Genomic DNA, 25,010 nt, shown 5'->3' with positions numbered 1-25,010 from the left:
ACTCCTATTGATCGGGATTTGTGCAAGCGCTAAAAGAAAACCATGAAGCAATGCCTTAACATGGAATCAAGTCATTCATGCCACATACAAATAATAACAGCTTTACAAAAATGGACCTATAGAATGTAAAATGATCTCTTGAAGAGAAGTGGATCAATTATCACGACAAAAGACATGCAAGACTATCCTGTGAAAGACGGTTTTCTATCGTGAGAGTGGAGCTAATTTTCACTCAGTGGGTTATAATGAACCTTTCATCCTCTTATATTTGCCTGTTACTATTGGTTACCGTATCCACTTAAACACGACAGCAAAACCACTGCAGTGGTACTGCAATACTAAAATACAAAACGCAACCAGATCATCTGTCACCACAAAAGTGATGATAACTTTAATCTAAGATTGATTGAGAAAATAGCAAACATTTATGATTAATAATTGGACACTTGATTTCAGTACTTTATAGTATCCAAAATACCAGGGCATTTATTTATTTATTTATTTATTTATTTATTTATTTATTTATTTATTTATTTATTTATTTTTTATTATTATTTTTTCTATTTTTTTTTTATTTTATTTGTTGGATTAGTAAGAGTAAATGACGTGTGACATGGTTGGACAAGTAATGAATGTAAACATAAACGGAAACCTCATGCCCACTCACTATTAACAAAAATAAAATAAATCGGTTTGCATATTTTTTTTAAGACAAAAGGACCCCAAAAAGAAAACACATTCTACATCATTGCAAATGCATTGGTAGTCGACGCCTGACAAACCGACTCTCCCAGTGAGGCAAAGAAAACAATGGTTGTGCAATTGTCGAACATCTTGCAAGGTTTTATTGTTCAAGTCTAAATTGCTTGGGCAGTCGCACACTTCACAGAGCAAGCCTTGAGTTTGAGAAAAAAAAATGTAGAGAAGTGAATCAACAAGGGGATGCGGGATAACACAAAAGGTGGCAAAAAATACAATCTGTAACACATGGACATAAAGTAGCAGCAGTATTCATGACTGAATACAAACAAACTGATTGCACCTGAATGACAATGAGGCCGCAAATTGGTGGAAGAAGATGTGGAAACAAAAAAAAAAAGTCAAGGCTATGTTGCGAAAGGATTTTCTCACCATACAGGTAGATAATGACGGAGGTTTCCAGCACACATCCATTGGCAGTGTGTTGTTGCCTGACAAACATGGAGCAGCCTCCATTCTGTGGCTGCCTTCCACTTTGCCCCTGTGTTTCAATCATCCATGAAACCACACAGATAAAGCAGAAAAATGGACGGCTGAAATGAGAATGTAGGCTTTAGAGGTTAAGGGATAATTTCCCAGCATCTTTTGCAGCCGCCTCTGACCATCTGCCTCTTTGGCACCCGCCTTATTTTCCTGAATATAAACCTGCTCTGAATTGGCATTCAGTTGAGCAGCCGCTGAAAGAGACTAGCTGTTGCTAAGTTAAATCACATGCGTACTCTACATACTACAATAAAGTTGGGCTAAGTGAAAAAGGCCACAAAGAAACAGAAGGATTCTGTGAAATTGGAGTGCTGCCACGTTTGCGTTGAAAGGAAATTGCCGGGCGGGTGGCGAATGATGGAAAGTGAGAAACAAATTAGAGAACAAAATGGGAGATGCACAGGAAAGAGAGGTCTGAAAGATAAAAGATTGGCGAGTGTGAAAGGGTGGCGGTGCAGCGGGCGAGGAAATGGAGTCGAAATTGGCGGAGTGAAAACGTGAAATTAGAAGTGAGAAAATATAGGAAAGACGTAACAAAAAAAAAAAACACACAAGATTAAACACCTGAGTTGGAACATGGGCAGCGACTTTCATTCTCAGTCATTAACGTCTGGAAAAAAATTTACGGATGACCATCTTGTCACTTGTCACTCAAATAAGAAAAAGATGGGCAGTGAAAGAGGAAACAGACAAAAAAAAAGCAATCAAAACAGTTCCATTCCCGAGTGTATACAAGTCAAGCCCTCCCCAGAAAATAGAAGCCATAGGAGGTCATCAGTAGCGCATGTTAATTAAAATTCTCGCCGCAGACTTTTGTTCTGCTCGACAGCGAGGTAAAGGCAAAGACGTGACGACACTGTGTTTAGTCTCATTAGCAATCCCTGTTAACAAAAGGCGGATTTACAAGCGGACCACCACCACCCAAGGATTGGGCGCCGTTCCCACATTCTCATGACCGGCGCCGCATTCATCTTTGGCATTCAAAAATGTCACCTCTGTCACAAATAAAATCTCAAACGCAAGATCATCGGCGAATATGTCATAGTTGTCCAAGAAATGTCACCTTTAAAAACCCAAATGCTAATACTCAAAATCATCTGTCACATCATGTTTAAAGCCAACACATATTTGCTTGCGTATGCGTGTGCGCTTGTTGGCCCGGTAGCGGCGACTTGGAGAGGGGGGGGGCTGAGAGCCGGTTACAGCGGTCCCAGTGTGTGGCCTCCCTTGGCACACAAACACAAATTAGCTGAGGGACGTCTGCTGTGGCAGAAAGCTTCTCTGCAGACAAAACCTCTTAATATTCTTTCCAAGTCCATTAAGGCTTCGAGAGATTGGCCGGAATTGATTGCTTGTGCTTGATATTAGCAGGCTTTTTAAAAGGCTCAATTCACATCAAAAAAATTAAAGCTGGCGTTCGAGGAAGCCTTAGGTAGGCTCGCAAAACTAAACACAAGCCTGCTTTTGTGCTTTCCGTCTCAGCAAAGCTTGTTGTCGTTTATTCTTTACTTGAGACTTTATTGACAATTGAATCGGCGTCCTGAGTAGGGTGGCTTTCAATATTTCCTTAATGTCGTGATGGACTCCGGCAAGAGAGCTTCTCATTCAATTATTCAATAAAGGTGATGACCTCTGCACAGCCTCGACACACACGTGCACACACTTGAAGACGGAAGGATGAAACAAGTCCTTCTTGTGAGGCCCGAAGGCTGAAACCAGGTGCAGAATGTTAAGATGAGACACACTTTAGATTTGTGTGTCGAGCAAATGTGACGAAGTGAATTAAGCGTGGAGTATAGCGGTGGTCTCCAACTTTTTTTCTGCCAGGGATTGGGCCAAAGCAGCACAGACTGGGAAGCATTTTTTATTTAGTTTATTGCTCGGTTCTGGCGGACTTCTCATATGTCCAATTTTGTCATTTCTAATGGAGACCCAAAAATGGCATCATTGACGGATTGGTAAATTATGACATTTTGCATAAATTGCTAAACATCAGCCGATCCGATCCAGACAATCAGATATGTATAAAGGTTATTGCATCTCCAAAGAGCACAAACCATTTTCAACACTTTAGGTTGGGTAATAATTTGTAAAAATTAACAGTGGGTTGACCAAGTATATATTTTTTTAAATACGGAATTTTCCAAAATATGATATAGGTTTTGCCTCGAAGCTACCTACAAAAAGAATAAATAAAAAAATATAAAAATAAATAAATAATATTGAATAATAGATAATAATACAAATAATAAATAATGTTTGGTCCCCTGGTTGGGGATTATGGTAGTATACTATTATGTGGACCCCCCGTGGATTCTCAATTTCCTTTCGGGCTTCCATCAAATAATAATAATGCAAAAAGGTTATGTGTAGACAGGTTAAAACAAGTTGTCTGAAAAATAAAATACCACAGTAAATGTCAGCGTTGCATGGCTTCATTATGTCTGTGTAAGACTAATAATTAGTTTCAGACTCAATGATGGCTTCCAGACACGCAGGGCACTGCATGGGTTAGCATTGCTTCTTGTTAAAATTGGAAATGAGGTCAGTCTCGGGTCAGACGAGCATTAGGAGCACATCTATATGAAGATGACACGCTGGGAGAAAGCGAATTAGAAAATCATGTTGGATAAAAAGATTTAATTCTGGAGAAAAAGCTGCATGAATAATACAACATGCTGTATGTATATGTGTGCGCTCATGTGCAAAAGCAAAAGGGACAAACTGACCCTTTGACTCGCTTAGCAAAAAAAAAAAAAAAAAAACGTCCTCCTTTACTAATTTTGGACTTAAGTATCAAAACGCCAAACATCTTCACGCTGGTCATCTTCAGCACTTTTTCTCCCACAGTTTTGTCTCCCAACTTAATTATGCTAACAAGCGTGTCTCCTCACAAAAAAAAAAAGACTCATGACCATCTCTACCCAATAAAGTACGCCCTTGTCCAAGGAACCACGTGCAGTCACATGGCCTCAAACAGCATGTTCCCAATCAGCGAGTCAAAACAAGATCAAAGAACATGATCCTTGGAGATGTTAATCAGTCCAGCCGCCCACTGCGTGGCATTAAATCCCCTCTGTCTCGCTCCGTTTCTGAATATCAAGTCATAGGCTGCGCTATTAATAAGTGGACAGCCACACACTTCCCTCGGTGAAGATATGGACCAAGTGATCTTTATGGAGGAAGAGCTTAGAGCAGCCTTGACTGTGTGTTGAGCGCTTAAGCTCCATCATCACTGCCCTGAGAAGCATCTGCGTTAAAAACACGTGGGCTCACGCACACGCATGCTTGTATTCATGAGGGATTCCGTATGATATATGGCCCAGGGCATCCACAGTCCAGAGTCTGTGGCGCTGAAGGAACCTCATTGTTCCCTGGATGGAAGCTGTGCTGTTTTCTGGGACACCCGAGCAAGCGTGTAGCCCAGTAACTGCACATGACAAATTGAGCCAGCCCCTTTTTTGAAAGATATGACATAAGGGAGGGAACTAGGGCAATCATAGGTCACAACATTAGGTACGGGTGTAAGTGAACCATCCAAAAGTGCTAGAAGTAAAATAGGAATGAACTTGAGGGGAAGTTTGGAAGGAATTTTATTTCAAAGCTAATGATTAAGAGTCAAGCAACATTCAGTCTGTTTGATTTTTGGCGAACAGACATCACACTGAGAACTCGAGCGGACCTTTTAGAGGTGTCCAAATGAAAAAGAATTGTGTTACTCTTCTATTGGCTTTTATTGGAATGTGTGGGTGTACCTAATTAAGTGTCCCGTGGGAAGAGAAATTAGATTCGTGCAATGGCTTGAAATGAGATAATGACTCAGCTAGTGGCTGGGAAAGAAAAACTTTCCCTTAACCAGATTTTTTTGACATTGCTTGTAGCTATTTTAAAACTGAAAACCATCTTCTGAATTTTGGTTGTATGATCTTTGCTATAGCTATTATAAAAGTGAAAATCATCTGCTGTATTTTGATTGTATGACTTCCTGCCAGCCTTTCTTCAGTCCTTTGTCATATCACACTAGTAAAGTTCACACTTAAATGAAAGAGAAGTTTCCTGGAAAAAAAATAATAAATCTCTGCGCATATATCCATTATCAGCATACGTTATCGTCACAGGGGAGTCTGCAGCGGGAGGAAAGCTCGCTGAGTCTCTTTGTGTGGTGGAAGATAGGGCAAAGCAATTTTTGCCTCCCTCCCTCCCTCCCCCTCCCTCCAACACACCACTCCACTCAGCCCTCACTAAGTCTACACAAGCCCAACTAAATCATTTCATCGCAATAAGCCATCCAAATGTTTTACACCTCTGCGTACTCATCTTCGATAAGGTTCAGGTTCACCAATCCGTGTAATGTTTTTCCTTTTTTTTTACCTCCGTGATTCCGCAGTGTCCTGCAGAGATTGAAAGTAGCAAACTAAGAAGGTTGAGGATATTTTAAAACTCCGCCGTATCCTCCTCCCCCCCGACGATGAAGCAACAGACAAGCTATATTTTATGTTTGTGTTAAATATTCCCATGCGCGGCACCTCCATGACAGCTTATTCGCCGGCAGATTTATCACGAACCTTATCGGCTCGCCTCGCCAGACAAAGGCGATGGAGCACTATGTCTAAGCCTGAGGCGCAAGACAAAGCATACTATCAATACAAATCTGCAGTCTATACATTGAACTGGAGTGGGTTGACACACATCCCTCAAGCAGCCATACATCACAACTTCTTATCTAATTAGCTCCCTGAAGAGCATTAAATGTCTACTAAATTACACATATATCTCTCCATCCACTCTCTCCTGAGGAAAATCTTGTGCCCAGAGTTGCTAAGCTACTGGCTGAATGATGACAAACTATTAATGATGTACAGATTTAAAGATGTATTTTAATAATTTGACTGAACGGCGACTTAATCAAGTGTTTTATCCGCTGCGCCGAGGGAAATACTTTATGCTGAATTAAAACGGGGACGAAAGCGCTTATTCGGAGCAACGGTTAGCGTGGCAATTTACCAAATATTAATATTTGAGCAGCAAACTTGTCTTAGAAAAGTAAAGAAATGACATCCAAACGTATAACTTTAAATTTGATTCATTCGCCACTTATTTATTTGTTAGTTGAAAGCAAGGCCTTGAATATCTGCATATAAATTTCATCACGGCGGATTATCCTTTTCATTTCAACGGTGTTAGTTACATTTAGCATGAATGTAAATCCTCGACAATCCCCATAAAATCTGATTTAATGTTATTATTCAGACTAATGAGTTGTTTCTTTTATATTCAACCAAATAAGAATTGGAAATATAATTGTATGATGTAGATAAAATCCACTCCAACTTATCCTGTCTATTCGAGGATCAACTCGTCAAACATCTACTCACCTTTCTTTTTTTTTTATTTCCACCCAAAGGAAAAAGATGAGTGACCGAATCTTGAATGAGAAAGATTACACAAATGGAAAATGTCCGTAGGACAAGACCAAGCTGTCACTAGAGAAATGTGCATCCCTGAGAGATTAAAAAAAAGAACAAAAAAAAGAAATAAATCAAGTATAAAGTCTATGGCCTCCCGCAAGCTTCTGACTTATCCGGATTTTAATTCTGTGCAATGGCGTCAGGCATATGACTAATTTAGTGGCGCTCCCAGCTAACACTGTGTTCAAAAGGCATCTGTCAGTTCTTGAAAAGATACAGGAATGAAGCATATGTAAGCATATTTAGTGAAGTCGGTATGCTTTGTGGAAAACTCGACTCAGCTATTCAGCTTACTTTACCCCAAATCACATAAAAGGCTCCGCTTCTTGTTGTCATGGTTATTGTTTCCTTGAATCGATAAACACAACTTTCCTCAATTCCAAGCTATTGAAAAAAAACAAAAAGGCTCAATTTTGCTTGATTTACTCTTTCCGCTACATTTATTTGCTCGTATTTCTTATATTGTTGCAGCGTTTTGCCCACAGGAAAACTTGTTTGGTAGCCAAGAATAAGATTTCCGCTGGAAGAAAAAAATATGTATACATATAGAGATATTTCTCCGTGTCACTTTTGCTCCCGCAGTAGGACTCCGTCGCATTGGCAATTCAAACCTCCATTGACTTCTTTTACCGCAAAGTGAAAACATTCACAGTGTGCCTCAAACACATACTGCTATTGATTAAAAAAAAAAAAAAAATCCTTCTCCACACTGACCCTCATGACTAAGCAGTGTCACACTGAAGTGCCACACAGGGAGGGAAAAGAAATACTCGCACAGGCACTTTTGATTTGGAACTAACCTCCAACATTCGACTTCTGCACTGTGCCTCAGAGGCACTCAGAAACATTTGGAGCTGTGGGTGTTTTTGTCTTGCACAAAGATATTGTCGAGAATAATATTTTCTATGCAGCCCCACTATTCGGAATACCGATTAAATCTGTCGACCGGAAATGACATCACAGTGGCTCAATCAGGTAATGACCAATCACGTCTCACCTATTTTCTGATTTTGCTCTCGTGGTTTTGATCCCTTAAGATGAGGTCACTTTTAATCGACCGCAAGTGGCAAAATGGCCGCCTCCTCAGGGGGGATTATGCATCTTATTTATATTCTCCAAACGCAATTCCAAATTTAGACTAGCAAGCTTATTTTTTGAGTTCCCTTTTAATGTATTTAACTTTATTTCCAAAACCATATGCTACAAATTATCCAAACACTCTAAATAACTCTTAATTGAAAAGTTCTAACTCATCACAGCTTATTAAAATATCAATATATCTCTCTGAAGCTACATTATAGTGAAATGATTTCGGTTTATTCCGTTCCACATTTGAATCCAATAGAATAAATAACTAATTTTATTCTAGGAAATGGGCATTTACACTTGTCTGTCGAGTAGACCACTTTGGATGAAGTTACAACAATCCCAATGATCATTTTAACGCATTGGAAGACACCGTGACATAACAACTGGCATGTATGAGTGCCCAAGAATTGCACAAGTAGAAGTTCTCTTAAGTCACGATACAGAAAATTCCAGATTTTCAAATCCAGGACTGCCGCTTGTGTGTAAGTTAGATGTTGATAATGATTACTGTTATAGGGCGAGCAAAACGTTCAATATTTGAACAGCATGTAATAATGCGGCAACAATGATCAGAGGAATTTCCTAAACAGCCAAACGCTGCTCTCATGTCATGGCTATGCTGCTCATTGCCCCTAGGGGGGAAGTCGCTCAGTATCCGAAGAGAGTTACGTTATAATATGCTGTGATGTATTAACGCCTGCTACAGTGTTCCTTTCATTTCTTTCATCTGCCAGCATTCACATGCAATTTATAGGAGAAATGCAATTTCACTACCATTTCCAAGAAAAGAAAAATCTCGCCTTGACATTTTCCCCATTTTCATGTTACATTCAGTATTTGTACATGCACATTGAGACCGGAACATTGAGAAATGTGGCCTTATCCTTATAAAAATGGTCACTGCAAGTTTTTTTTTGTACTTTTCTCAGAGGAAACGGCAATATGATTAGTCCTTGAGTCAGAAGTCAGGTTTCAAATTTCAGGCTGAAAGTGCACATGGCTTTGTGAAAGTGACCGTACACACCAGGTCAAAGTATGAAGCAAGCAGATATTTATTTTTTTCTTTCTTTCACTCCTCCACCTCCTCCTCTTCTCTCAAATGCAGACTAAGCTCTGCTTCAGGCTTTCAAACAGAGTGAAGAGATTAAGCTGAGTTAGGCCTACTTTCCATAGATATGATGGTCTGGCATTTTGAAATACCCCCCTTCCACACACACGCATGCACAATTTTGAGAAGAAGTGATCCTTTTTTTGTTTTGTTTTTTAATTGAGAGTGAATGACAAGTGACAGTTTGTCAGTATAATCAGTGCGGTTCAGTGTCTGTTTTCCATAATGTTTAAAAGCAATTTATGTGTTTTACTTATCAGGGTGGAGACAATGTTGATCGATATGATTATGTGGAAGTATGCCAAGTTTGACAAAATTCTATACCTTTTGTATTAAATTAATATACATATAGAAACCACTACTACTACTTTTTAGGTATCCTTGCATAGTTGTGCGAAATAACATTAGCGTTTTAGCATGTATGCTGTGGAAGGCTCCATACACGGTGTAAAATAAATAAATAAACGATGCAACCTTTTATTTTCCAAATTGTCAATAAGATAAATTGAAGTGTAATTGGTTTTGAATGCAAAAATATAATTTGTATTTCTATCTATTTATTTAGTCAATCTTAATAATCTCTTTTTTGTCATATGATTGGTTGAGGTGCTACAAAAATTGGCAATTGTGCGCAAAAGGCATGTTTGAATGTGACAATCAGGCAGGAAATTTTTGAGTGACGATTGTTCCCGCTGAGTGTGATGAGCGTTTGAATTACACCTTTTGTCAAACTGTTTGCATTGACATTCCTACTAAAATGTGACTGCATGGGCTTCTATGTTTGAGGCCTTGTCGCTATTCTTGTCTCTAAGATCATATTCGGCGAGATCGGGCCTACGCATGAACGTGTATTTCTGTTGATCGTCACCCGTTGATAATTTGTTCAGTAGCAGCCTGACATGTGCCATTTTACACGATCGCACTTGGCCCATCAGAAACGGAGAACAAACTGACAGATAAGAAACAGGAAATGAGCTCTTGGAAACATTTATTATGAAATTCTTTTAGGTAGAATAGCAGTGTTCAAATAAAGCTTTCAAAAACAGGAGTTGCAATGATCTAAATAATTGGCAGTTTGTTTTGAGTTCTTTTCAGAGGTCCCAGCAATGAAAAAAAAAATCTATTTATAAACAAAAAAGCAGAGCAAATCAAAATTAAGTCCATTATTTTTTTTAACACAGCACATTAGGCAAAATTACCAGGAGTTCAATTTACATGAAACATATCATATATACACAATAAAGATTTACATTGATGAGGGTTACAGAGTCTTTGTGAGTGATGTGACACAGCAGTCAATGGCAGTCACATTTCACGTCAAACAACCGCCCCCACCACACCGACCCCCCCTCCCTTGCCCCCTACCGGCTAGCCTTGGGCATGTTTGTCTGGCACAGCCATTATCACAACTATTAGCTTGGACACGGGCTCAAGCTAGTGACCGAGCAGCAGCGGCCCGTGCGTCACATGTACTAACAACAAGTGAATGACAAAGACATGTCTCCCTCTGGGTTTGTCATGTCAAGAAATACAGAAATGCTTTGCCCGTCTTTTACACCAGCGAGGGAACACAAAGCGCTCCCATCTGTCACAAATGATCAGAACACAAAAACGGTGACCATGCCGTCGGTGATTTAACATTGTATTGACCCGCCGAAGAAAATTGGCTGAAAGGTGCGGGCGGAGGAGGGCAGTTGGCGGTGGGTGAGGTGAAAAAGAAGGGATGGGGACATTCACACAATGATATACCATTATAACTGTAGATCATTTTTGTGGACAAGCAACAAGTCAAGAAACATTTTCTTCCACCCTCTACTCTTATTTTCCATACGCCGTAGAGATCTAAAAGTATTTTCTCGCCGTGTTAGACGAAAACATAACGCGAGTACGTCGGCTTGATTGATTGTAGTGGAAGGTTGCGCAATGTCTTCTGGATTAGTGAAAACGTGAAGATGACTGAAGTCATGACAGTCCCACAAAAGCTAAAATAATGTTTTTTCTGGTTGTTGTTGTTTTGCGCATGCAGAACATGAATATCCATCCTATAGTGACTCTCGGGATGATTGATCATCGGTCAATTTGCTGTGAGAATTTGCAGAGATAGACGATGTTTACTTTTAAGATGAATGGCTTGTCAGCCAAAAGTGGCAGACAAACAAACGAATGATAGACAGAGAAAAATCGCATATGCACACACACGCGTGTGTACACATACGCAGAGACACTCTTTGATTTATGAAAGCATTTGTTGTTATCAAAACGGAATTTTTATATATGATGCCAAACTCAAGGATGAGGGTGGAAAAGATACTCACAGGAATACAAATATGCACAAACAAATTAAATATAATTCCTGGTAATTTGCCATCATCTGTGTTTTGGGTAGTCTGCTTCAGGAATAAATATAGCTAAAACAAAAAAAAAATCAACAAAGACCTCATTTGGTTTAACAGCGGAGAAGAAAAGCAAATAACTCATGGTCCAGCAGCTTTACAGACAGCGTTGATTTATTTAGTTGTTTTGTGCAGACAAAAGTAGATCCCCTCAAGGCTCTAATTTAGTCTGCTACTTGCTAACGTCCGATAGCTTCGTTGAGGCCACACGTCATTCCATTTAAGCATGTACACAGATAGGGCAGGACTATTTCTTCTAGCATGTTCCCACCAGGGACATGAATGAGGTGTCATGTTTGTGTAAAACCTTAATTTGTCTTTACGAAGAAGTTTTGGGGTAGTACTGAATCGTAGTATCGTCGTCACCTTTCCTTTGAGAGTATTTCAACATTATCAAAGACGATTAATCTTCCCTGCTTCCATCAACTCTCATCACTTCTCATTAACGTGGCAAATTAACCTGCACAGCAAAGTCGACCCCTCCAAGGTTACTTAATTGCTTTTTTTTTTCCCCGTCTATTTTGTCATGAAACAAAAAGACACAGTTCGTGACAATACGCTTCAAATGATCAGGCTTCTTCAGAACTTGTCGATGAGCTGATCACTTAAATCAGGTGTGTTGGAGGAGGGAACTATCTAAAACAGGAAGTGCAGCAGCCCACGAGGACCCCGGAGCTGATCATCTCAAGACTGTCTATGAAAGAAACAAGGCTATTAAAAGAATCCTGCGGTCAATAATCAATTATTTCTTTCTGCCATCTTGGGAGTTTACTTGATTATTATACACAAGCGCTTATTTCCAGTCAGCTTCTTCCCCAGCTAATTACTCTTGGAATACATCACTCGCCATCAGATACGAGTACAGTCCGAGTTCCAAGCGAAACGTCTCCAAAGGCAGTTCTTATAAAATGTCCCTTTTAGCTGCAGTCTGATTTGCACATCAGAGTGAACAGTGTGTGAAAAACGCAACCGTCGGTCCATGCTTCTAAGTGCAAGCGTGTTTGCTTCCATATTCCAAAAAAATAATAAGATCACCCATGGCAAATAAATGCTTGGTTGGAGAAATGTAGTCATATCACTGAGTCCCATATAAAGCTGGTAATTGTGCAGTGCGCACCCACATACAGCGTATTGTCACATTACCATAACAAAGTGAGTGGGGGGGGGGGGGGGGAAATGGACCCATCTCATCGTCATGGGCCTCTCACATAATAGACAGCCTTATTTTCACATTCACGATGGAAATTAGGTGACGAAGGAAGACGATTTTCAAATTTTCTCTCACTGATTTTGTCCTGGCAAATAGTGTACCTGCATAAACATTGATAAATTAAAGCAAGGATTGTAATCAGTTTAGCACCGTGCCTAACGCACCATCTCACTGACTACTTATAAGCTCGCTACACTCGCTGAAATCAAATCAACGTGTTCTCAACATGAGCCTGGGGATCTCATGTACAGTGTGCAGATGATGCATAGCCAACGGGCACGTGTTCGGCTAGTCAGCCATACCTGCCTTGAGATGAGATTAGATTCCAAGTTCTCGTCCATATATCGTACACGTGGCGCGAGATGAAACTAAAAGGAAGTGATGCTGAAAAAGCAACTTGTTTTTCTTAGAAGCCAAAATATGCTTTTTTACGCACTGTTGTTTCCGTTTATGTTGGTCCCGACAGGATAAATAAGTAAAAAATATGACGGACAAGGCAAGGATTGCGTCTATCAGCACACTGGGGGTGTCTCCAAAATGATACTGCCATTTAAAATGTCTCCCATTTCCTAATGTTAAAGAAAAGGCAGACACCAGAGAAGCGGTGGATTTTTCAGGCTTTGCCGCAGCTGCTCTCGACCTTTCTCATCTGGCCGTCTACTTGTTAATCAATTTGCTTTCAATTTTCTTATTTATTGATTGATGCTGATGCTGCATAGAAGTGACTCCTGAGAGATGAAACAGAATGGCTTTTCAATTCAAAAGCTATTCCCCAAAGCTTTAGTCATGTCTTTGCCTTAAACATCCTTGTTCGCTTAGTTGCTTATTTCACATCAACATCAAACAAGAGGAGGTGATTGATGATGTTAGTTACTCAAGAGCAAACAATGTAAAGACTAAATTGTCCTATCATGCACTTTTCCACAATGGGGCCATAATGCTAATATGACATTTTACCTTTCAAACCAAAGCACGCGTGTCTGAGAATGTAATAAGTGTCAAGCATGTTAATGGCAAAAAAAACCAAAACATTAGGATTCAAAAGGAGGCTATGAAAATGTAGCCCTCCACGGGTCTGTCTAAACATTTGACCACAATCAATAACTGCCATTTAACCTCAAATATGAATACCTCAGTGAGAGGACGTGGAATTGATACGACGGTAAAATGACCAGCTCTTGGGAGGTCGTTCAAGCCTCAGAATTAGCTTGAAAAAGAAGTGCAAAAATGTAATATTTTTCCACTCAGAAAAGCTTAGAACAAAAACAAAGATGAAGCATCCAACAGTTTGGCAATAATTAGAAAAAAATAAAACATTCCATGTGATACTGCTACTTATTAGTCAAAATGAATAGATCAGCCTGGCTAAAAAGAGCGTGAGGGCAGTTTTGACTCTCTATCAAACAAATTTTTGTCGCAGGCCACATCGTAGCCATAATTTTCTTCGGAGGGCCAATATGACTGTCTTTGTGGGCCATATAAAACGATGTGGCGGTCCGTATCTGGCCCCCGGGCCTTGACTTTAACACCTATGCTGTAGATGATTGGAGAACCGATGCACTACAGTTATTTGCACCATAAATGGCAGGGTATAAAATACAGTCGACAATGTTTTTGTGCTTCATTGGGTCATGTATCAGACTTATTGATCCCAATAAGTCTTTCAATGAAGATGTGTTCACTGTATCGTGTCATATCACATGTGCTATCCTGGTTGTCACAGCCCACAGCCACCCATGTCATCACCTTGCCTCATCCCCCACACCTCCCTCAAGCGGCCAAACACTCAAGCTAACTCGAGGGAAAGATGACAAACCAAGCTCCTTTTTTTTTTTGACTGCTAGCTCTCACACAAAAAGGCACAAAATACTCGTCGGGATGCAGTGACCCGGAGGTACGCATCGACATCAGGTCCCGCGTGGCATCACCCTAGGTGATTCCTCTTCCTCTCCTGGCGAGAGCTTATCATTCCCATCTCTACCTGCCGTTATCAATCTTCTCCGTGCAGCCTCAGCATCATTAGAAGAGAGTATTTCACTAAGAACGCCAACATAGATTTCACTCCTTTCTTATCCCGCCTTGCATGGAGCACTGCAGGCTGGCGGCGCGCCAGGATCCGCCGTACAGCTCAACACTGCCACCTAAGGGTTCAGTACCACCACCAGTCAAGCCTGAGTCAGTAACAACTCCCTCCTCACTTGGCCCTCCCTCTGTCCTCTTTCTCATCCCCACCTCTGCTGCTCCCTGTATTTGTCTATGTGCGTTATATTAGATTAGAACTGTTTGTTGTGTAGTGGGGGCTTTATTAGCAGAAAAATTAATAAGGCTTTGATACGCAAAAAAAAAAAAAAAAAAAGCAGCATGGATTATGTTTAAATTTGAGGCTCATTATTGGCTAATCCTTTTTGAATTGGATGTGTATCAAATCCCAGACAAGGCTCACTCAGTTTGTTAGTGTGCTTTGAGAGGAAGAATTGAATTCCGGCTTTGATGATACGTGGCAAAGCCGCCGTCTGTGACATTCACATTTGACACTACGAGGGACTAATTGTTACGACTCGTTATTGCTTACAGGTATTGAGAACCTTCTCTGGCTTTGTGTGATATCACAGTACACACCGGAACACTGAAACACGCAAACAAAATGAACGTTCGCTCGGGTTTTAGGAAAGGTGAGACGTCTTGTTTCTTTTTAGCGATTGTGAACCCCGTTGTCAGGTTTGAGTAGATAGGCAAGAAAAAAATGTTTCTTTCACAAAGAGCAGTGGGTCACAAGAGATAAATGTACAGTTTGGATCTGTCCTGGGTGTAGAATACACAAAATAAGGCAGCCACTCACCCATTTTCATTCGGATCATTGTAACGAACAAACGTTTATGACACACAAGCATCAGTCTTTGATTGGACCACCAAGTTATGTGTGTGACAGAAGAGTCCATCAAATCCATAATTGGTGGATGTTTAGTTGCTGTTTTTGTTTCATCTTTAAGTTTGATCATTAGGAAAATCAGTGTGCTTCCTTGACTTTGTTGTTGCATCGATAATCTAAGTGTGAGAATCAAATGTGAACTGACACTTTAGCACTGAGGAACCGGGCAGTTATAGGCAGTACTTATAGACCAGTAAAAGTGCTCTTTTACCTGCTGTCTGGTGTGCATGGGCGCCTTGGTCTTGAACCCTCCTTGGGAGCTGCACTCCGAGGCACTGAAGTGGTCTGAGCTTGTGGAGGACCTCTTGGAAAGGGTGTCGCAGCCCCCAACAAAGGTGTTATCCAGCGGCAGCTCCTGAATCACGTGATGCTTCTTGACGGAGACCGGCGTGTCAGCCTTGAGGTGGAAGGCCGATTGCGGCGAGGCAGATTTGTAGTGTCGGGCCAGGTCAGGGCTGCCGGGTTTGAAGGTGGTGGTCGGTGTGGCATTCCAATCAAAGCGTCCTATCCCTTGCTCCTCCAATTCGGTGGGCAGGCTGATGGTTCCGTTGATTGGTTCGTGGGCGGGATCGTTGGGTTTGTTTCCCTCGATGGTAACAAAGTTGAGTAAGGAGCTCTTTGGAGATTTCCTTTTCTTGCGCTTTTTCTTCTTGTTTTGCTTGTTCTCAGTGTTTGGGGACATCCATTCCGTTCCCTGTTTTTTCCTCTGCGCAGCTTTGAATCTGGACGTGTGCCGGCAGCGCAGCAGGACGGTCACAAAGATCACAATGATCACCACTAAGGCGCCGGTCACAAAAGCGATCATGATGGTTAAATAGTCCCCGCTTTGATAAGTTTCACTGCTTTCGCTGATGTTGCGCTCAATCGGGGTTTCCATCCGTCGCCGGATGAGATCGGTGATTAGGCTGTAGTTGCCCACGGTATCGTTGACGTAAAGGAATACCAGCACCAGGGTATGGAGGGATTTGGGGTATCCTAAATCACTGATGTTCACCACTAATCTGTGTAATCCTATATCGCTCACTGCGGGCTTCTCCTCCAGCGTGATGTTCCCGGTGACGGGGTCAATCCTGAACAGGCCCTTGTTGTTGCCGTGCACGATCGTGTATTTCAGTTCGGCGTTCATCCCCGTGTCGCCGTCCACCGCAAACACCTCGGCAACCACCGATCCGGGGATGGAGGAAAGCGGGACGAGCTTAAAAGACGTGTTGGAGGGCGGGTAGATGACGACGGGGGTGTTGTCGTTGACGTCGATGACGTTGATGGTCACCTTGGCGGCCGAGGAGCAAGGAGGCCTGCCGCTGTCCACGGCCCTCACGTCAAAGGTGTAGGAACTCTGTTGCTCCCGATCAAACGACACGTTGGACTTGATAACGCCGGAGAAAGGATCCAAGATGAAGTTTTCGTTGTCGTTCAGAATGGAAAGTGAAACGGCAGCGTTTTCCCCGGCGTCAGAATCCGTCACGGTTATCACGCCAACTGTGCTGTATTTTGGGAGATTCTCCGAGACAAAAAACTGGAAGTGGTTGTGTGTGAACTTGGGGTTGTTGTCATTTTCATCCAGCACGGTTACAATGACGGCCGCTTGGGTCTGCAGAGGCGGGGTGCCGTTATCTCGTGCCGTTATCGTGAACAGAAACTTGTCCTGATCCTCACGGTCAAAAACTCTGGATGCAGTCAGAACCCCCGTTTTCCGATCAAGATCAAAGAACGAGGCGTTCGGTCCGAGCTGATAAACAATCTCTGCGTTTTTACCACTGTCCTCATCCGTGGCACTTAGAGTGGTGAGGAACAGGTCCCGTTTGTTGTTCTCCATGACAGCCAGTTCAATGACCGGTTGAGTGAAAATAGGGGGGTTGTCATTCTCGTCCTCCAGCCTCACTCTCACCAAGGCGGTCTGATTCAAGCTCGGCTTTCCGGAATCAGAAGCCACGATTTTGAAGTTATATTCCTTGCTGCCTTCGTAGTCGAGCAGGGCAGATGTCTCCAAAAGATACTGGTTGTCGTACACGGCTTTGAGATGGAAGGGCACATCCTTCTCGATGAAACAAATGACCTTGCCGTTGATGTCGGTGTCTTTGTCTGACACTGTGATGAGGGCTATCTTGGTATTAATGGGGTCCTTCTCGGAGAGGAAAACAGTGCCATTAATGGGACTGATTATATATCTCAAGTCTATATTGGGGGGATTGTCATTGACGTCGGTCACGTTGATTGAAATGATAGCTCTGGCCGGGCTCGGGCTGCCGTCACTAGCCACGACGGAGAGTTTATGTATTGCCGTTTCCTCCCTGTCCAGAGGCCTCTGCACAGTGATGAGGCCGGATGTGCTATTTAGTGCAAACAGCCTCTTTGTAGCAGGTGACACCTGAGTCCCAAATACATATCGAATGTCCGCGTTGGCCCCTACGTCCGCGTCGGTGGCCTGAAGCTGCACGACAGACGTGCCGATAGGAGAGTTCTCCGGAATATGCACCTCGACCTGGCTCTCCTTAAAGACGGGTCGGTTATCGTTGACGTCTGTCACGGTGACTTGGAGAATGGCGGTGCTGGATTTCTGCGGGCTCCCGCCATCCTCCACTTTAATTTTCATCACATAGGTGTCCTTCTGCTCTCTGTCCAGATTCTGCTGCACAATGAGCTGGGGCCACTTCTCACCCTCTGGCGTTTCCACTATGTCTAAGCCGAAGGCACTTTGCCCATTGATCAGCTCATATTTGTGCACACTGTTTGGACCGGTGTCTGGGTCCGTGGCTGAAGGAATAGCGAAGCGATTATTAATGAGCGTGTTCTCCGGGATGGAGATGTTGATCACTGGGGATGGGAACATGGGCGCATTATCATTTGTGTCTCTGACGATTATTTTGATTTTAATCAGCCTGAAATAATCATTAGGCAGGATGACCACTTCAATTTCAAAGGAGCACTCGCTGTCCTCAAAGGAGGGACCGGGGCAGAGCTTCTCCCTATCTATTCGGTTTGATGTTGTGAATATCTCACCGGTGCTGCTCAGAACGCGGACCAGAGGGTTGTCTCCTGCTTTGGAGACCAAGCGGTACACAAGATTAGCACTTGCTCCAGTGGCAGCGTTTGTGTGGGAGATGTTAAGGTCTCTGGGTATATTTCCAATGAGGACATTTTCTTGCAGCTCCTCCCTGATGGGGTAGATGAGTTCTTGGGCTATTGAAGGGTCTAACCATATGCAGGCAAGCAAAGCACCCAACAGGTAATAGTCTTTTAGATCCATGACAGAGAAAGCGAGGCAAAAATACTTCTTTCTAAGAAACGGCAGTAGCAGACTTCTCACTGATGACAGCAATCGTCCAAGCCTAAAAATACATAGAGAATGTGTTGAGTCAATACCTTATAAGCCAAAGTCATCAAATCAAAGATGATATTCCAACCATTCAAATTCCATACCTAAAAATATTGAGCCTCATTCATGAATCGTTCTCAATTGTTCCACTTACAAATCAAATTGAAATGAATGGCTACAGCCTTCTAATATATAAAGTGTACACACAATATCTCAACAGAAAATTTGGAGTATGCCAGCTCATGGTACTCTCATCTTACGTTGGCATTGGTAATTAGGTCCGGGAAAACAACCCCCCCCCCCCCCCCCCAAAAAAAAAATGAACATTTAAGTTGCACAAACAACATGAGTGCCTCTTGTATTTCCTTCCCAGTTTAACTTCACTAATGGAAAGGATTTAAGCGCGTGACCTACCTGCGGCTGTTGCGGTGATCAGCGTCTCATCTTCCAGCAGCCAGGTGGTCAGTGGTTTGCGGTGTCTTCCATTAAAGCGTCTCCCAAAATCAATGCTCGGCTCCCGGTCTACGTCCCGTGGAAGGAAATAAAAAATGCACTTCAAAGCTGCAAACCAGCGCCGGCGGGGTGAACGCAAGACCAACCACTCTATTCCCTCATGTTTCAAGTCCAAGGGGCTTCATTGTCACTCAAACCTGGCATGAAGCCCATGAGTCGAAAAAGACGTAACGAAGGCAAAAAGAGGTGTAAAATGTCCGATTGTGTTGTCCTCGTTGCTGCAAAAAATTCAAACAAGAGGCGTTCAATGTCACACCAATGCGCAACCTTTACGCGCCTGCACTCATCCTTGCGCTCTCGCTCTCCGGGCTGGATGTCTTGCTCCAACCCTCTCTCTCCTCGGTTGAGCCACGGGAGGGGTGGTGAAATACACAGACGCCCACTCATTCGGCCGAACCAGCTTCATTGGTCAAGCCGGCTCTTTTTCGGCTGCGTCGTCACGCGTAATACGAACAAGATTGGCCCGGTGAAACGTCACTTATTGCGGGATCCGAGGGTTGCGCGGTGGGATGCTCCGCGAAGATGCTGCAGGCTGCGGAGACATTTCACCATAACCCCCCAAAAAGCGAGAGTGGGGTGGTCATGACGACGATGACGACAAAGGAGCCGTTGTGCTTATTATTGCTCAAATAAAACAGCGATCGTTTTCGCACTGTATATATATATACGCTGCGGGTATTCACAAAACGCGCGTCAAAGTCAAAAAGAAAAGTCAACCTGTTAAGCTGCTGCGGTTGTCGGGTAGGAAACTCTAATTGGAATGAATGTGCTGCAAAGCCACCAATCTGAATCACTTTGTCCCAAAATGTGCTATGCAACCGTGATCCATGACTTGCTAAAGCATAAAAGCTGCAGTTCAAAGTCACGATTAATTAAAGTCAAAAAGGGAAAGATGTTGTCTAAGCATGTTTACACAAGCTGCATATTTGCTTTGTGTCCTTCTGCACTTGGCAGCCTGCAGGCACTCATCAGCAATGTCTCCAAGTCATAACCTTGACAGTCATTCCACTCGTCAAAGTCCGACAGTTGTGCGTCTATGTGGAGGGACACCGTCTCCTTTGCGGGATATAACCTATATTTTTTTTCCATTTAAATTTATGACATGTTCTCCAATAATTGATGACGTGATTTAATTGGGTTTGCACACAAATGCAAATTCATTTGATAAGTTTTATTTCAGCAAAGGGCGGCGAATATGAAGAACCCCCAAATTACACGTCAGAAATGACACGAGGTAACGACAGATAATTATCAGAACAGGTCCCTATTTCATTGTCAATAATGACTTAATTCCAATGCAGTAGCCTCCAAATCATCCACGGCTCTCTCTCTCTGTGTTGCTTCTGGAGAAAGCAAGCGTGCGGTGAGCTTGCATGGTGAACACTGCCATCTTCAGTCGAGTTTTCACCAAATATTTGGACTGGGCAGCCAGCTTGGATCTCATAGCAGCAAGCACCTGGTCTCATTTCAAATCAAAGCAGGGCATGATTGTACAAAAAAATACCACAATGAACCACGTTAATTCTCATAACAGGCCAGCAGTTCAAACCTAATGGCGAGGAACCTTTTTTTTGCCTCCATCAGTGTTCAATCAGGAAGCACCCGAGGGGAACCATCCATCCATCCATTTTCTGAACCGCTTAGTCCCCACTGGGGTCGCGGGCGTGCTGGAGCCTATCCCAGCCGTCATCGGGCAGTAGGCGGGGGACACCCTGAACTGGTTGCCAGCCAATCGCAGGGCACACAGAGACAGACAACCAATCGCACTCACACTCACACGTAGGGACAATTTGGAGTCTTCAATCGGCCTACCAAGCATGTTTTTGGAATGTGGGAGGAAACCGGAGTGCCCGGAGAAAACCCACGCGGGCCCGGGGAGAACATGCAAACTCCACACAGGGAGGGCCGGAGGTGGAATCGAACCCGCACCCTCCTAGCTGTGAGGCGGACGTGCTACCCAGTGCGCCACCGAGCCGCCGAGGGGAACCATCATTTCCATCATTTCATTTTCGAGTCTTACTCAACGAAATACGCAGGCCAATGAATGTAAACATGTTGCGAAGCTCCTTTCTGACTTTGGAGATGTCACGTTGTCTCGTGTGTGCCTTAGAAGGTCCAATTTCCTTCTTGTCAAAGACTTTCTTTCCAGGGCACGCTTGAATGAATATCTAGATCCAGCCATTAATGATTGCAGTAGCTTGTTTAAATTAGCCTACTTCTATTAATCGCACAAAGAAAGCGTTAAAAACAGGCTCAGCAGTCTTTATCACCGCAGCTTTCAAAAGAGATTATCTTTCACATGACCTGATGGTCCCGGGAGCTTCTCACGCCAAATATAGTGTTGCTCAGGTTTGTTATCTCCCTATTTAGTGGGCTGAACTGGCTACAGCTAATGTTGCTGCCAGTCAAGCGCTTGACAGGTGATGAATAATGTAGTATGCTAATATATGTTCTCGGAGGCGAGGTGCACCTCCTACAACCTCACACTCTAGACAGAGCCTAAGGGAAGCGTCCAAAGCCGAGGTCTTCAAATTCCCCGTACGCCAATACAGTCAATCACAGCGCTCACCTTCATTTGATTCTCACACTGATTTATTGACTTTCTCATGCTGTTGAATTGGCCGCATGAATAATACAGGGAAACAAACATGCTTCGCTTTCATGCTCATAAAAGCAAAAGGTCAAGGCAGTAATTAATGTATTTTCACAATAAAGGTCTTTGGAGCTGCTGCCCTAGAAAATGCTAACAGCCGGTGGCCCGACTTTCTAATTGATTGCGTGCAAACAAAGCATGTTTATATAATCGTATTTACTTATAAAATTATTTATTGTTGTCGTTATTAGAACATATTAGATTTCAGTTGTTCAATAGTTCTTTCAAAGGTTTTATTTCCCTGACAGGAATGAAATGACATGATTTACTTTGAAACGATTACGTCGATTTTCTGTGAATCCTCCGTTTTAACACAACAATTGTAGCAAACTCGATTCTTCTGTGCCAAAGTAGCAAAGAGTCGCCGCAGCTGCTGATGAAAATCTCGGCCTTTTGCCTTTAAGCCCTCTCACAAGAGCGGTAATGACCCAGTGGATAATTGGCATCGCACATGGGGTAGATCCTGAATACCAATCAGGCATTGCGCTGATTTGAAAGTTTACTTTACACTGTAGTAGCCTAAATCCACTTAGTTGATGCTTGAATTATAATTACAGTTTGTTACTTCATTTATAAAGACTTCCAAGTCTTACAGTGATTTTCTTTTTTTGTCATTGGTTACTACGATGCATTTGGATTATTGGCATGGCCTAAAAATGTGTAATTTGTCTAAGAGAACCTCGAGAGTAAATTAACACTAAAGGTGAACGTTTGAATTTGATACTCTTAGTCCCATATTGGTGTAATCTTGGAAAAATAATTATTCAGAAGGGTCGCCTTGCCATATCTTTGAATTCGACATGATGTTCCAGACTATGCGCTGAAAAAGGTCAAGCATTTCTTTTCATTCGCCTTGCTTAGTGAAATGCAAGCAAGGAGCCACATGTTTAGATAGAAAACTCAAAGACTGCTGGAGCGGCTGAAAGAAAATTCTGCTACAAGAACAGTCTGCTCTGCAGTCTGACCTTGTGCATATCTTGTAAAACTTAAAGATACAGATCTTGCTTCTTTTTTTTTTTTTTTTTAGTCTGCATAATGCTCAGGGACTGATTGATAAATAGCTACAAGAGTTTTTAAGATGATGCAAAAAATTATATATATATATATATATATTAAGATTATTAATATATTTATTAATTACTTTATTAATTAAATAACTATTATTATTATATACGTAAGGCAGACGGTACCCAGGCTTAGTCACCAGTCAATCCCAAGGCGCATGCAGATAAGACAACCCCATTCCCAACTGGCCGCAGATGGACACTAACAATGTTGTACATCCCGTCTTTAAAGAGTTGCAGCAGGTTAAGTTGTCTTAGGCCGGAAAACACGGGTGTGCAGGTCTGCATTTTATTATGCGAGAGTGCACCACAGGGATTTACCGGGACATGGAACTGTGATGCTTTCCTAATGAGAGTCTTCTCCTTGCTAATTGAGGATCTTTTTGCCAATGTTGTGTGACTTCCAGAAAAAAAATACCAACCGTTGACCAAAAAGATGTGTGGATAGTAGCTATCCTTTAATTTTTATTTTGTCATTTTTTTTATTTTTACAATGACACATCCAGGTTGTAATTTCATAGTGCAATTGAATCTCCCCTACAAAAAAGTAACTTTGTTATTATTCTTGTCAGCTCACTTTAGAAAGTCACAATCTTTGGCATTGCAATAATAGCTAAAAAAAAAAAAAAAAATCAGTGCCAGCAGAGCTTTACAGTACACCTGCAGGCTGCCAGAAGCAATCAATATTTTCCTGTTTGTGTTGCCTGACAATGATGGGGTCTTTTGTGCAATAGGCAAATGACTATTTTCTGTTATCCTGTAATATTACAAGGTATTTTAAATAGATAGCCAGCCCGAGTTATTACATTTTCTTTCGCAAAGTCACGTACAGCACCTTTGTCTGTGTGATAAAAGTTGCAAGCGCGTATGTTATGCAAAAGTCCATCAAGCATTGCTGGCACATTGAGGTCCTGTCATGTTGTCTAATGATCAATTCTGATCATGACAGGTGCATTGAGGCATTGATATGGCTTCCTTCCTTTTGCCGTTGTATCTGCCAACACTGTCACGGCTAAATGATCAACGGTAAATAACACAAGGGTTCCTGACAGGACCGTTGAAATTATTCACTCACCTTGATAAGAAGCTGATTACTGCTGCTTGTTCAGCTGTATCATGTCTCATCCGAGACAGTTATTGTAAGTAAAACACGCATCCTCAACCTGAGCAGGTGGGCAGGCGTGTTTGTTTTTATACTTTCTGACGATCTGACTTCATGATCTTACGCTAGCTTGAGTCATTTCTAAGCTAACGTGATATAAATAGTAGATCATTATCGCCACGATAAGAATAAAAAATGGAAGTAAACATATTTGTTGACATGGTAGTAGATCTCCTTTAAGAATGTGAGTTTGTTAACTAATGCAAAGTTATATAGACGTCATTATCCTTCATGTGGAAGAAAATTCAGGCACTTCACTGGATACAATAAGAAAAATACTCTCGAGAAGCAGCACATGAAATGTTCGAGAGAGGCTCCATTTCTTGGGGAGAGCTTTTGAAGCCGATGGCACATTGGCAGGGTGAAGAGAGAGGAGACCATCTTCAGTAGGCCACCCTCTAATTATATTGCAACGTTAGCGCCATGCCATGGGCAGAAGCCACTTAAGACGACTCATCCCAGTGCTTTCCTTCAATTTTTTTTTTTTTTTTTGCGGGGTGCATGGGAAACAATTGTACCTTAAAACCAGGATTTTCTTGTGTTGGGAGTTAATGTGACGGTCTGAGTCCCTTTCAGCAGGTTGCATCACGGGGATAACTGCCGGCCGAGCCTGCTCCGGATGTTGAGATTGAATCCAATGTGGTGACTCATCAGTACATTGATAGCACGGGCTATCATTTATTGAAAGATCCAATGAACGTGATTGAGACAAACAAACACCTTAGCCGATGGATAACCAGAGTCCCTTTGGCGCAGTTCTGCTGTCTCCTGTTTGGCCTCCCTGTGGTCGTCTCTTTGTGTCTCTCTCCAGCTGTCAGCAATGTAAGCATCTCGCAACGGTAGCTATTCAGTCAGATATGTTT

General features: G+C 42.3%; 1 protein-coding gene and 1 long non-coding RNA gene across 7 annotated transcripts in view; one reads left to right on the top strand and one right to left on the bottom strand.

The window, feature by feature from the left end:
- The window catches only part of LOC125967738 (protocadherin-9), a 102,921-nt gene extending 83,285 nt beyond the window's left edge, over window positions 1-19,636 (bottom strand). For 2 of the 6 annotated variants that reach the window (XM_049719055.2, XM_049719057.2), the window contains exons 1-2: window positions 19,170-19,636; window positions 15,651-18,768 (exon numbers count right to left, since the gene is read on the bottom strand). In XM_049719055.2, coding sequence (XP_049575012.1) covers window positions 15,651-18,686 — 3,036 coding nt within the window. In that variant the 5' untranslated portion in view covers window positions 18,687-18,768; window positions 19,170-19,636. Of the gene's footprint in view, window positions 1-9,878; window positions 11,995-13,411; window positions 15,556-15,650; window positions 18,769-19,169 lie in introns of those variants that run through there. The other 4 variants (XM_049719054.2, XM_049719056.2, XM_049719060.2 and 1 more) reach the window with 3 other exon arrangements.
- Window positions 1-25,010, top strand: part of LOC125967743 (uncharacterized) — a 136,460-nt gene that overhangs the window by 91,219 nt on the left and 20,231 nt on the right. The window lies entirely within an intron of this gene.

Source organism: Syngnathus scovelli, chromosome 4 (genome assembly GCF_024217435.2).
Source record: "Syngnathus scovelli strain Florida chromosome 4, RoL_Ssco_1.2, whole genome shotgun sequence".
NCBI lineage: Eukaryota > Metazoa > Chordata > Actinopteri > Syngnathiformes > Syngnathidae > Syngnathus > Syngnathus scovelli.
The sequence above is the reverse complement of the archived record's forward strand: the minus strand, read 5'-3'. Positions and strand labels throughout refer to the sequence as shown.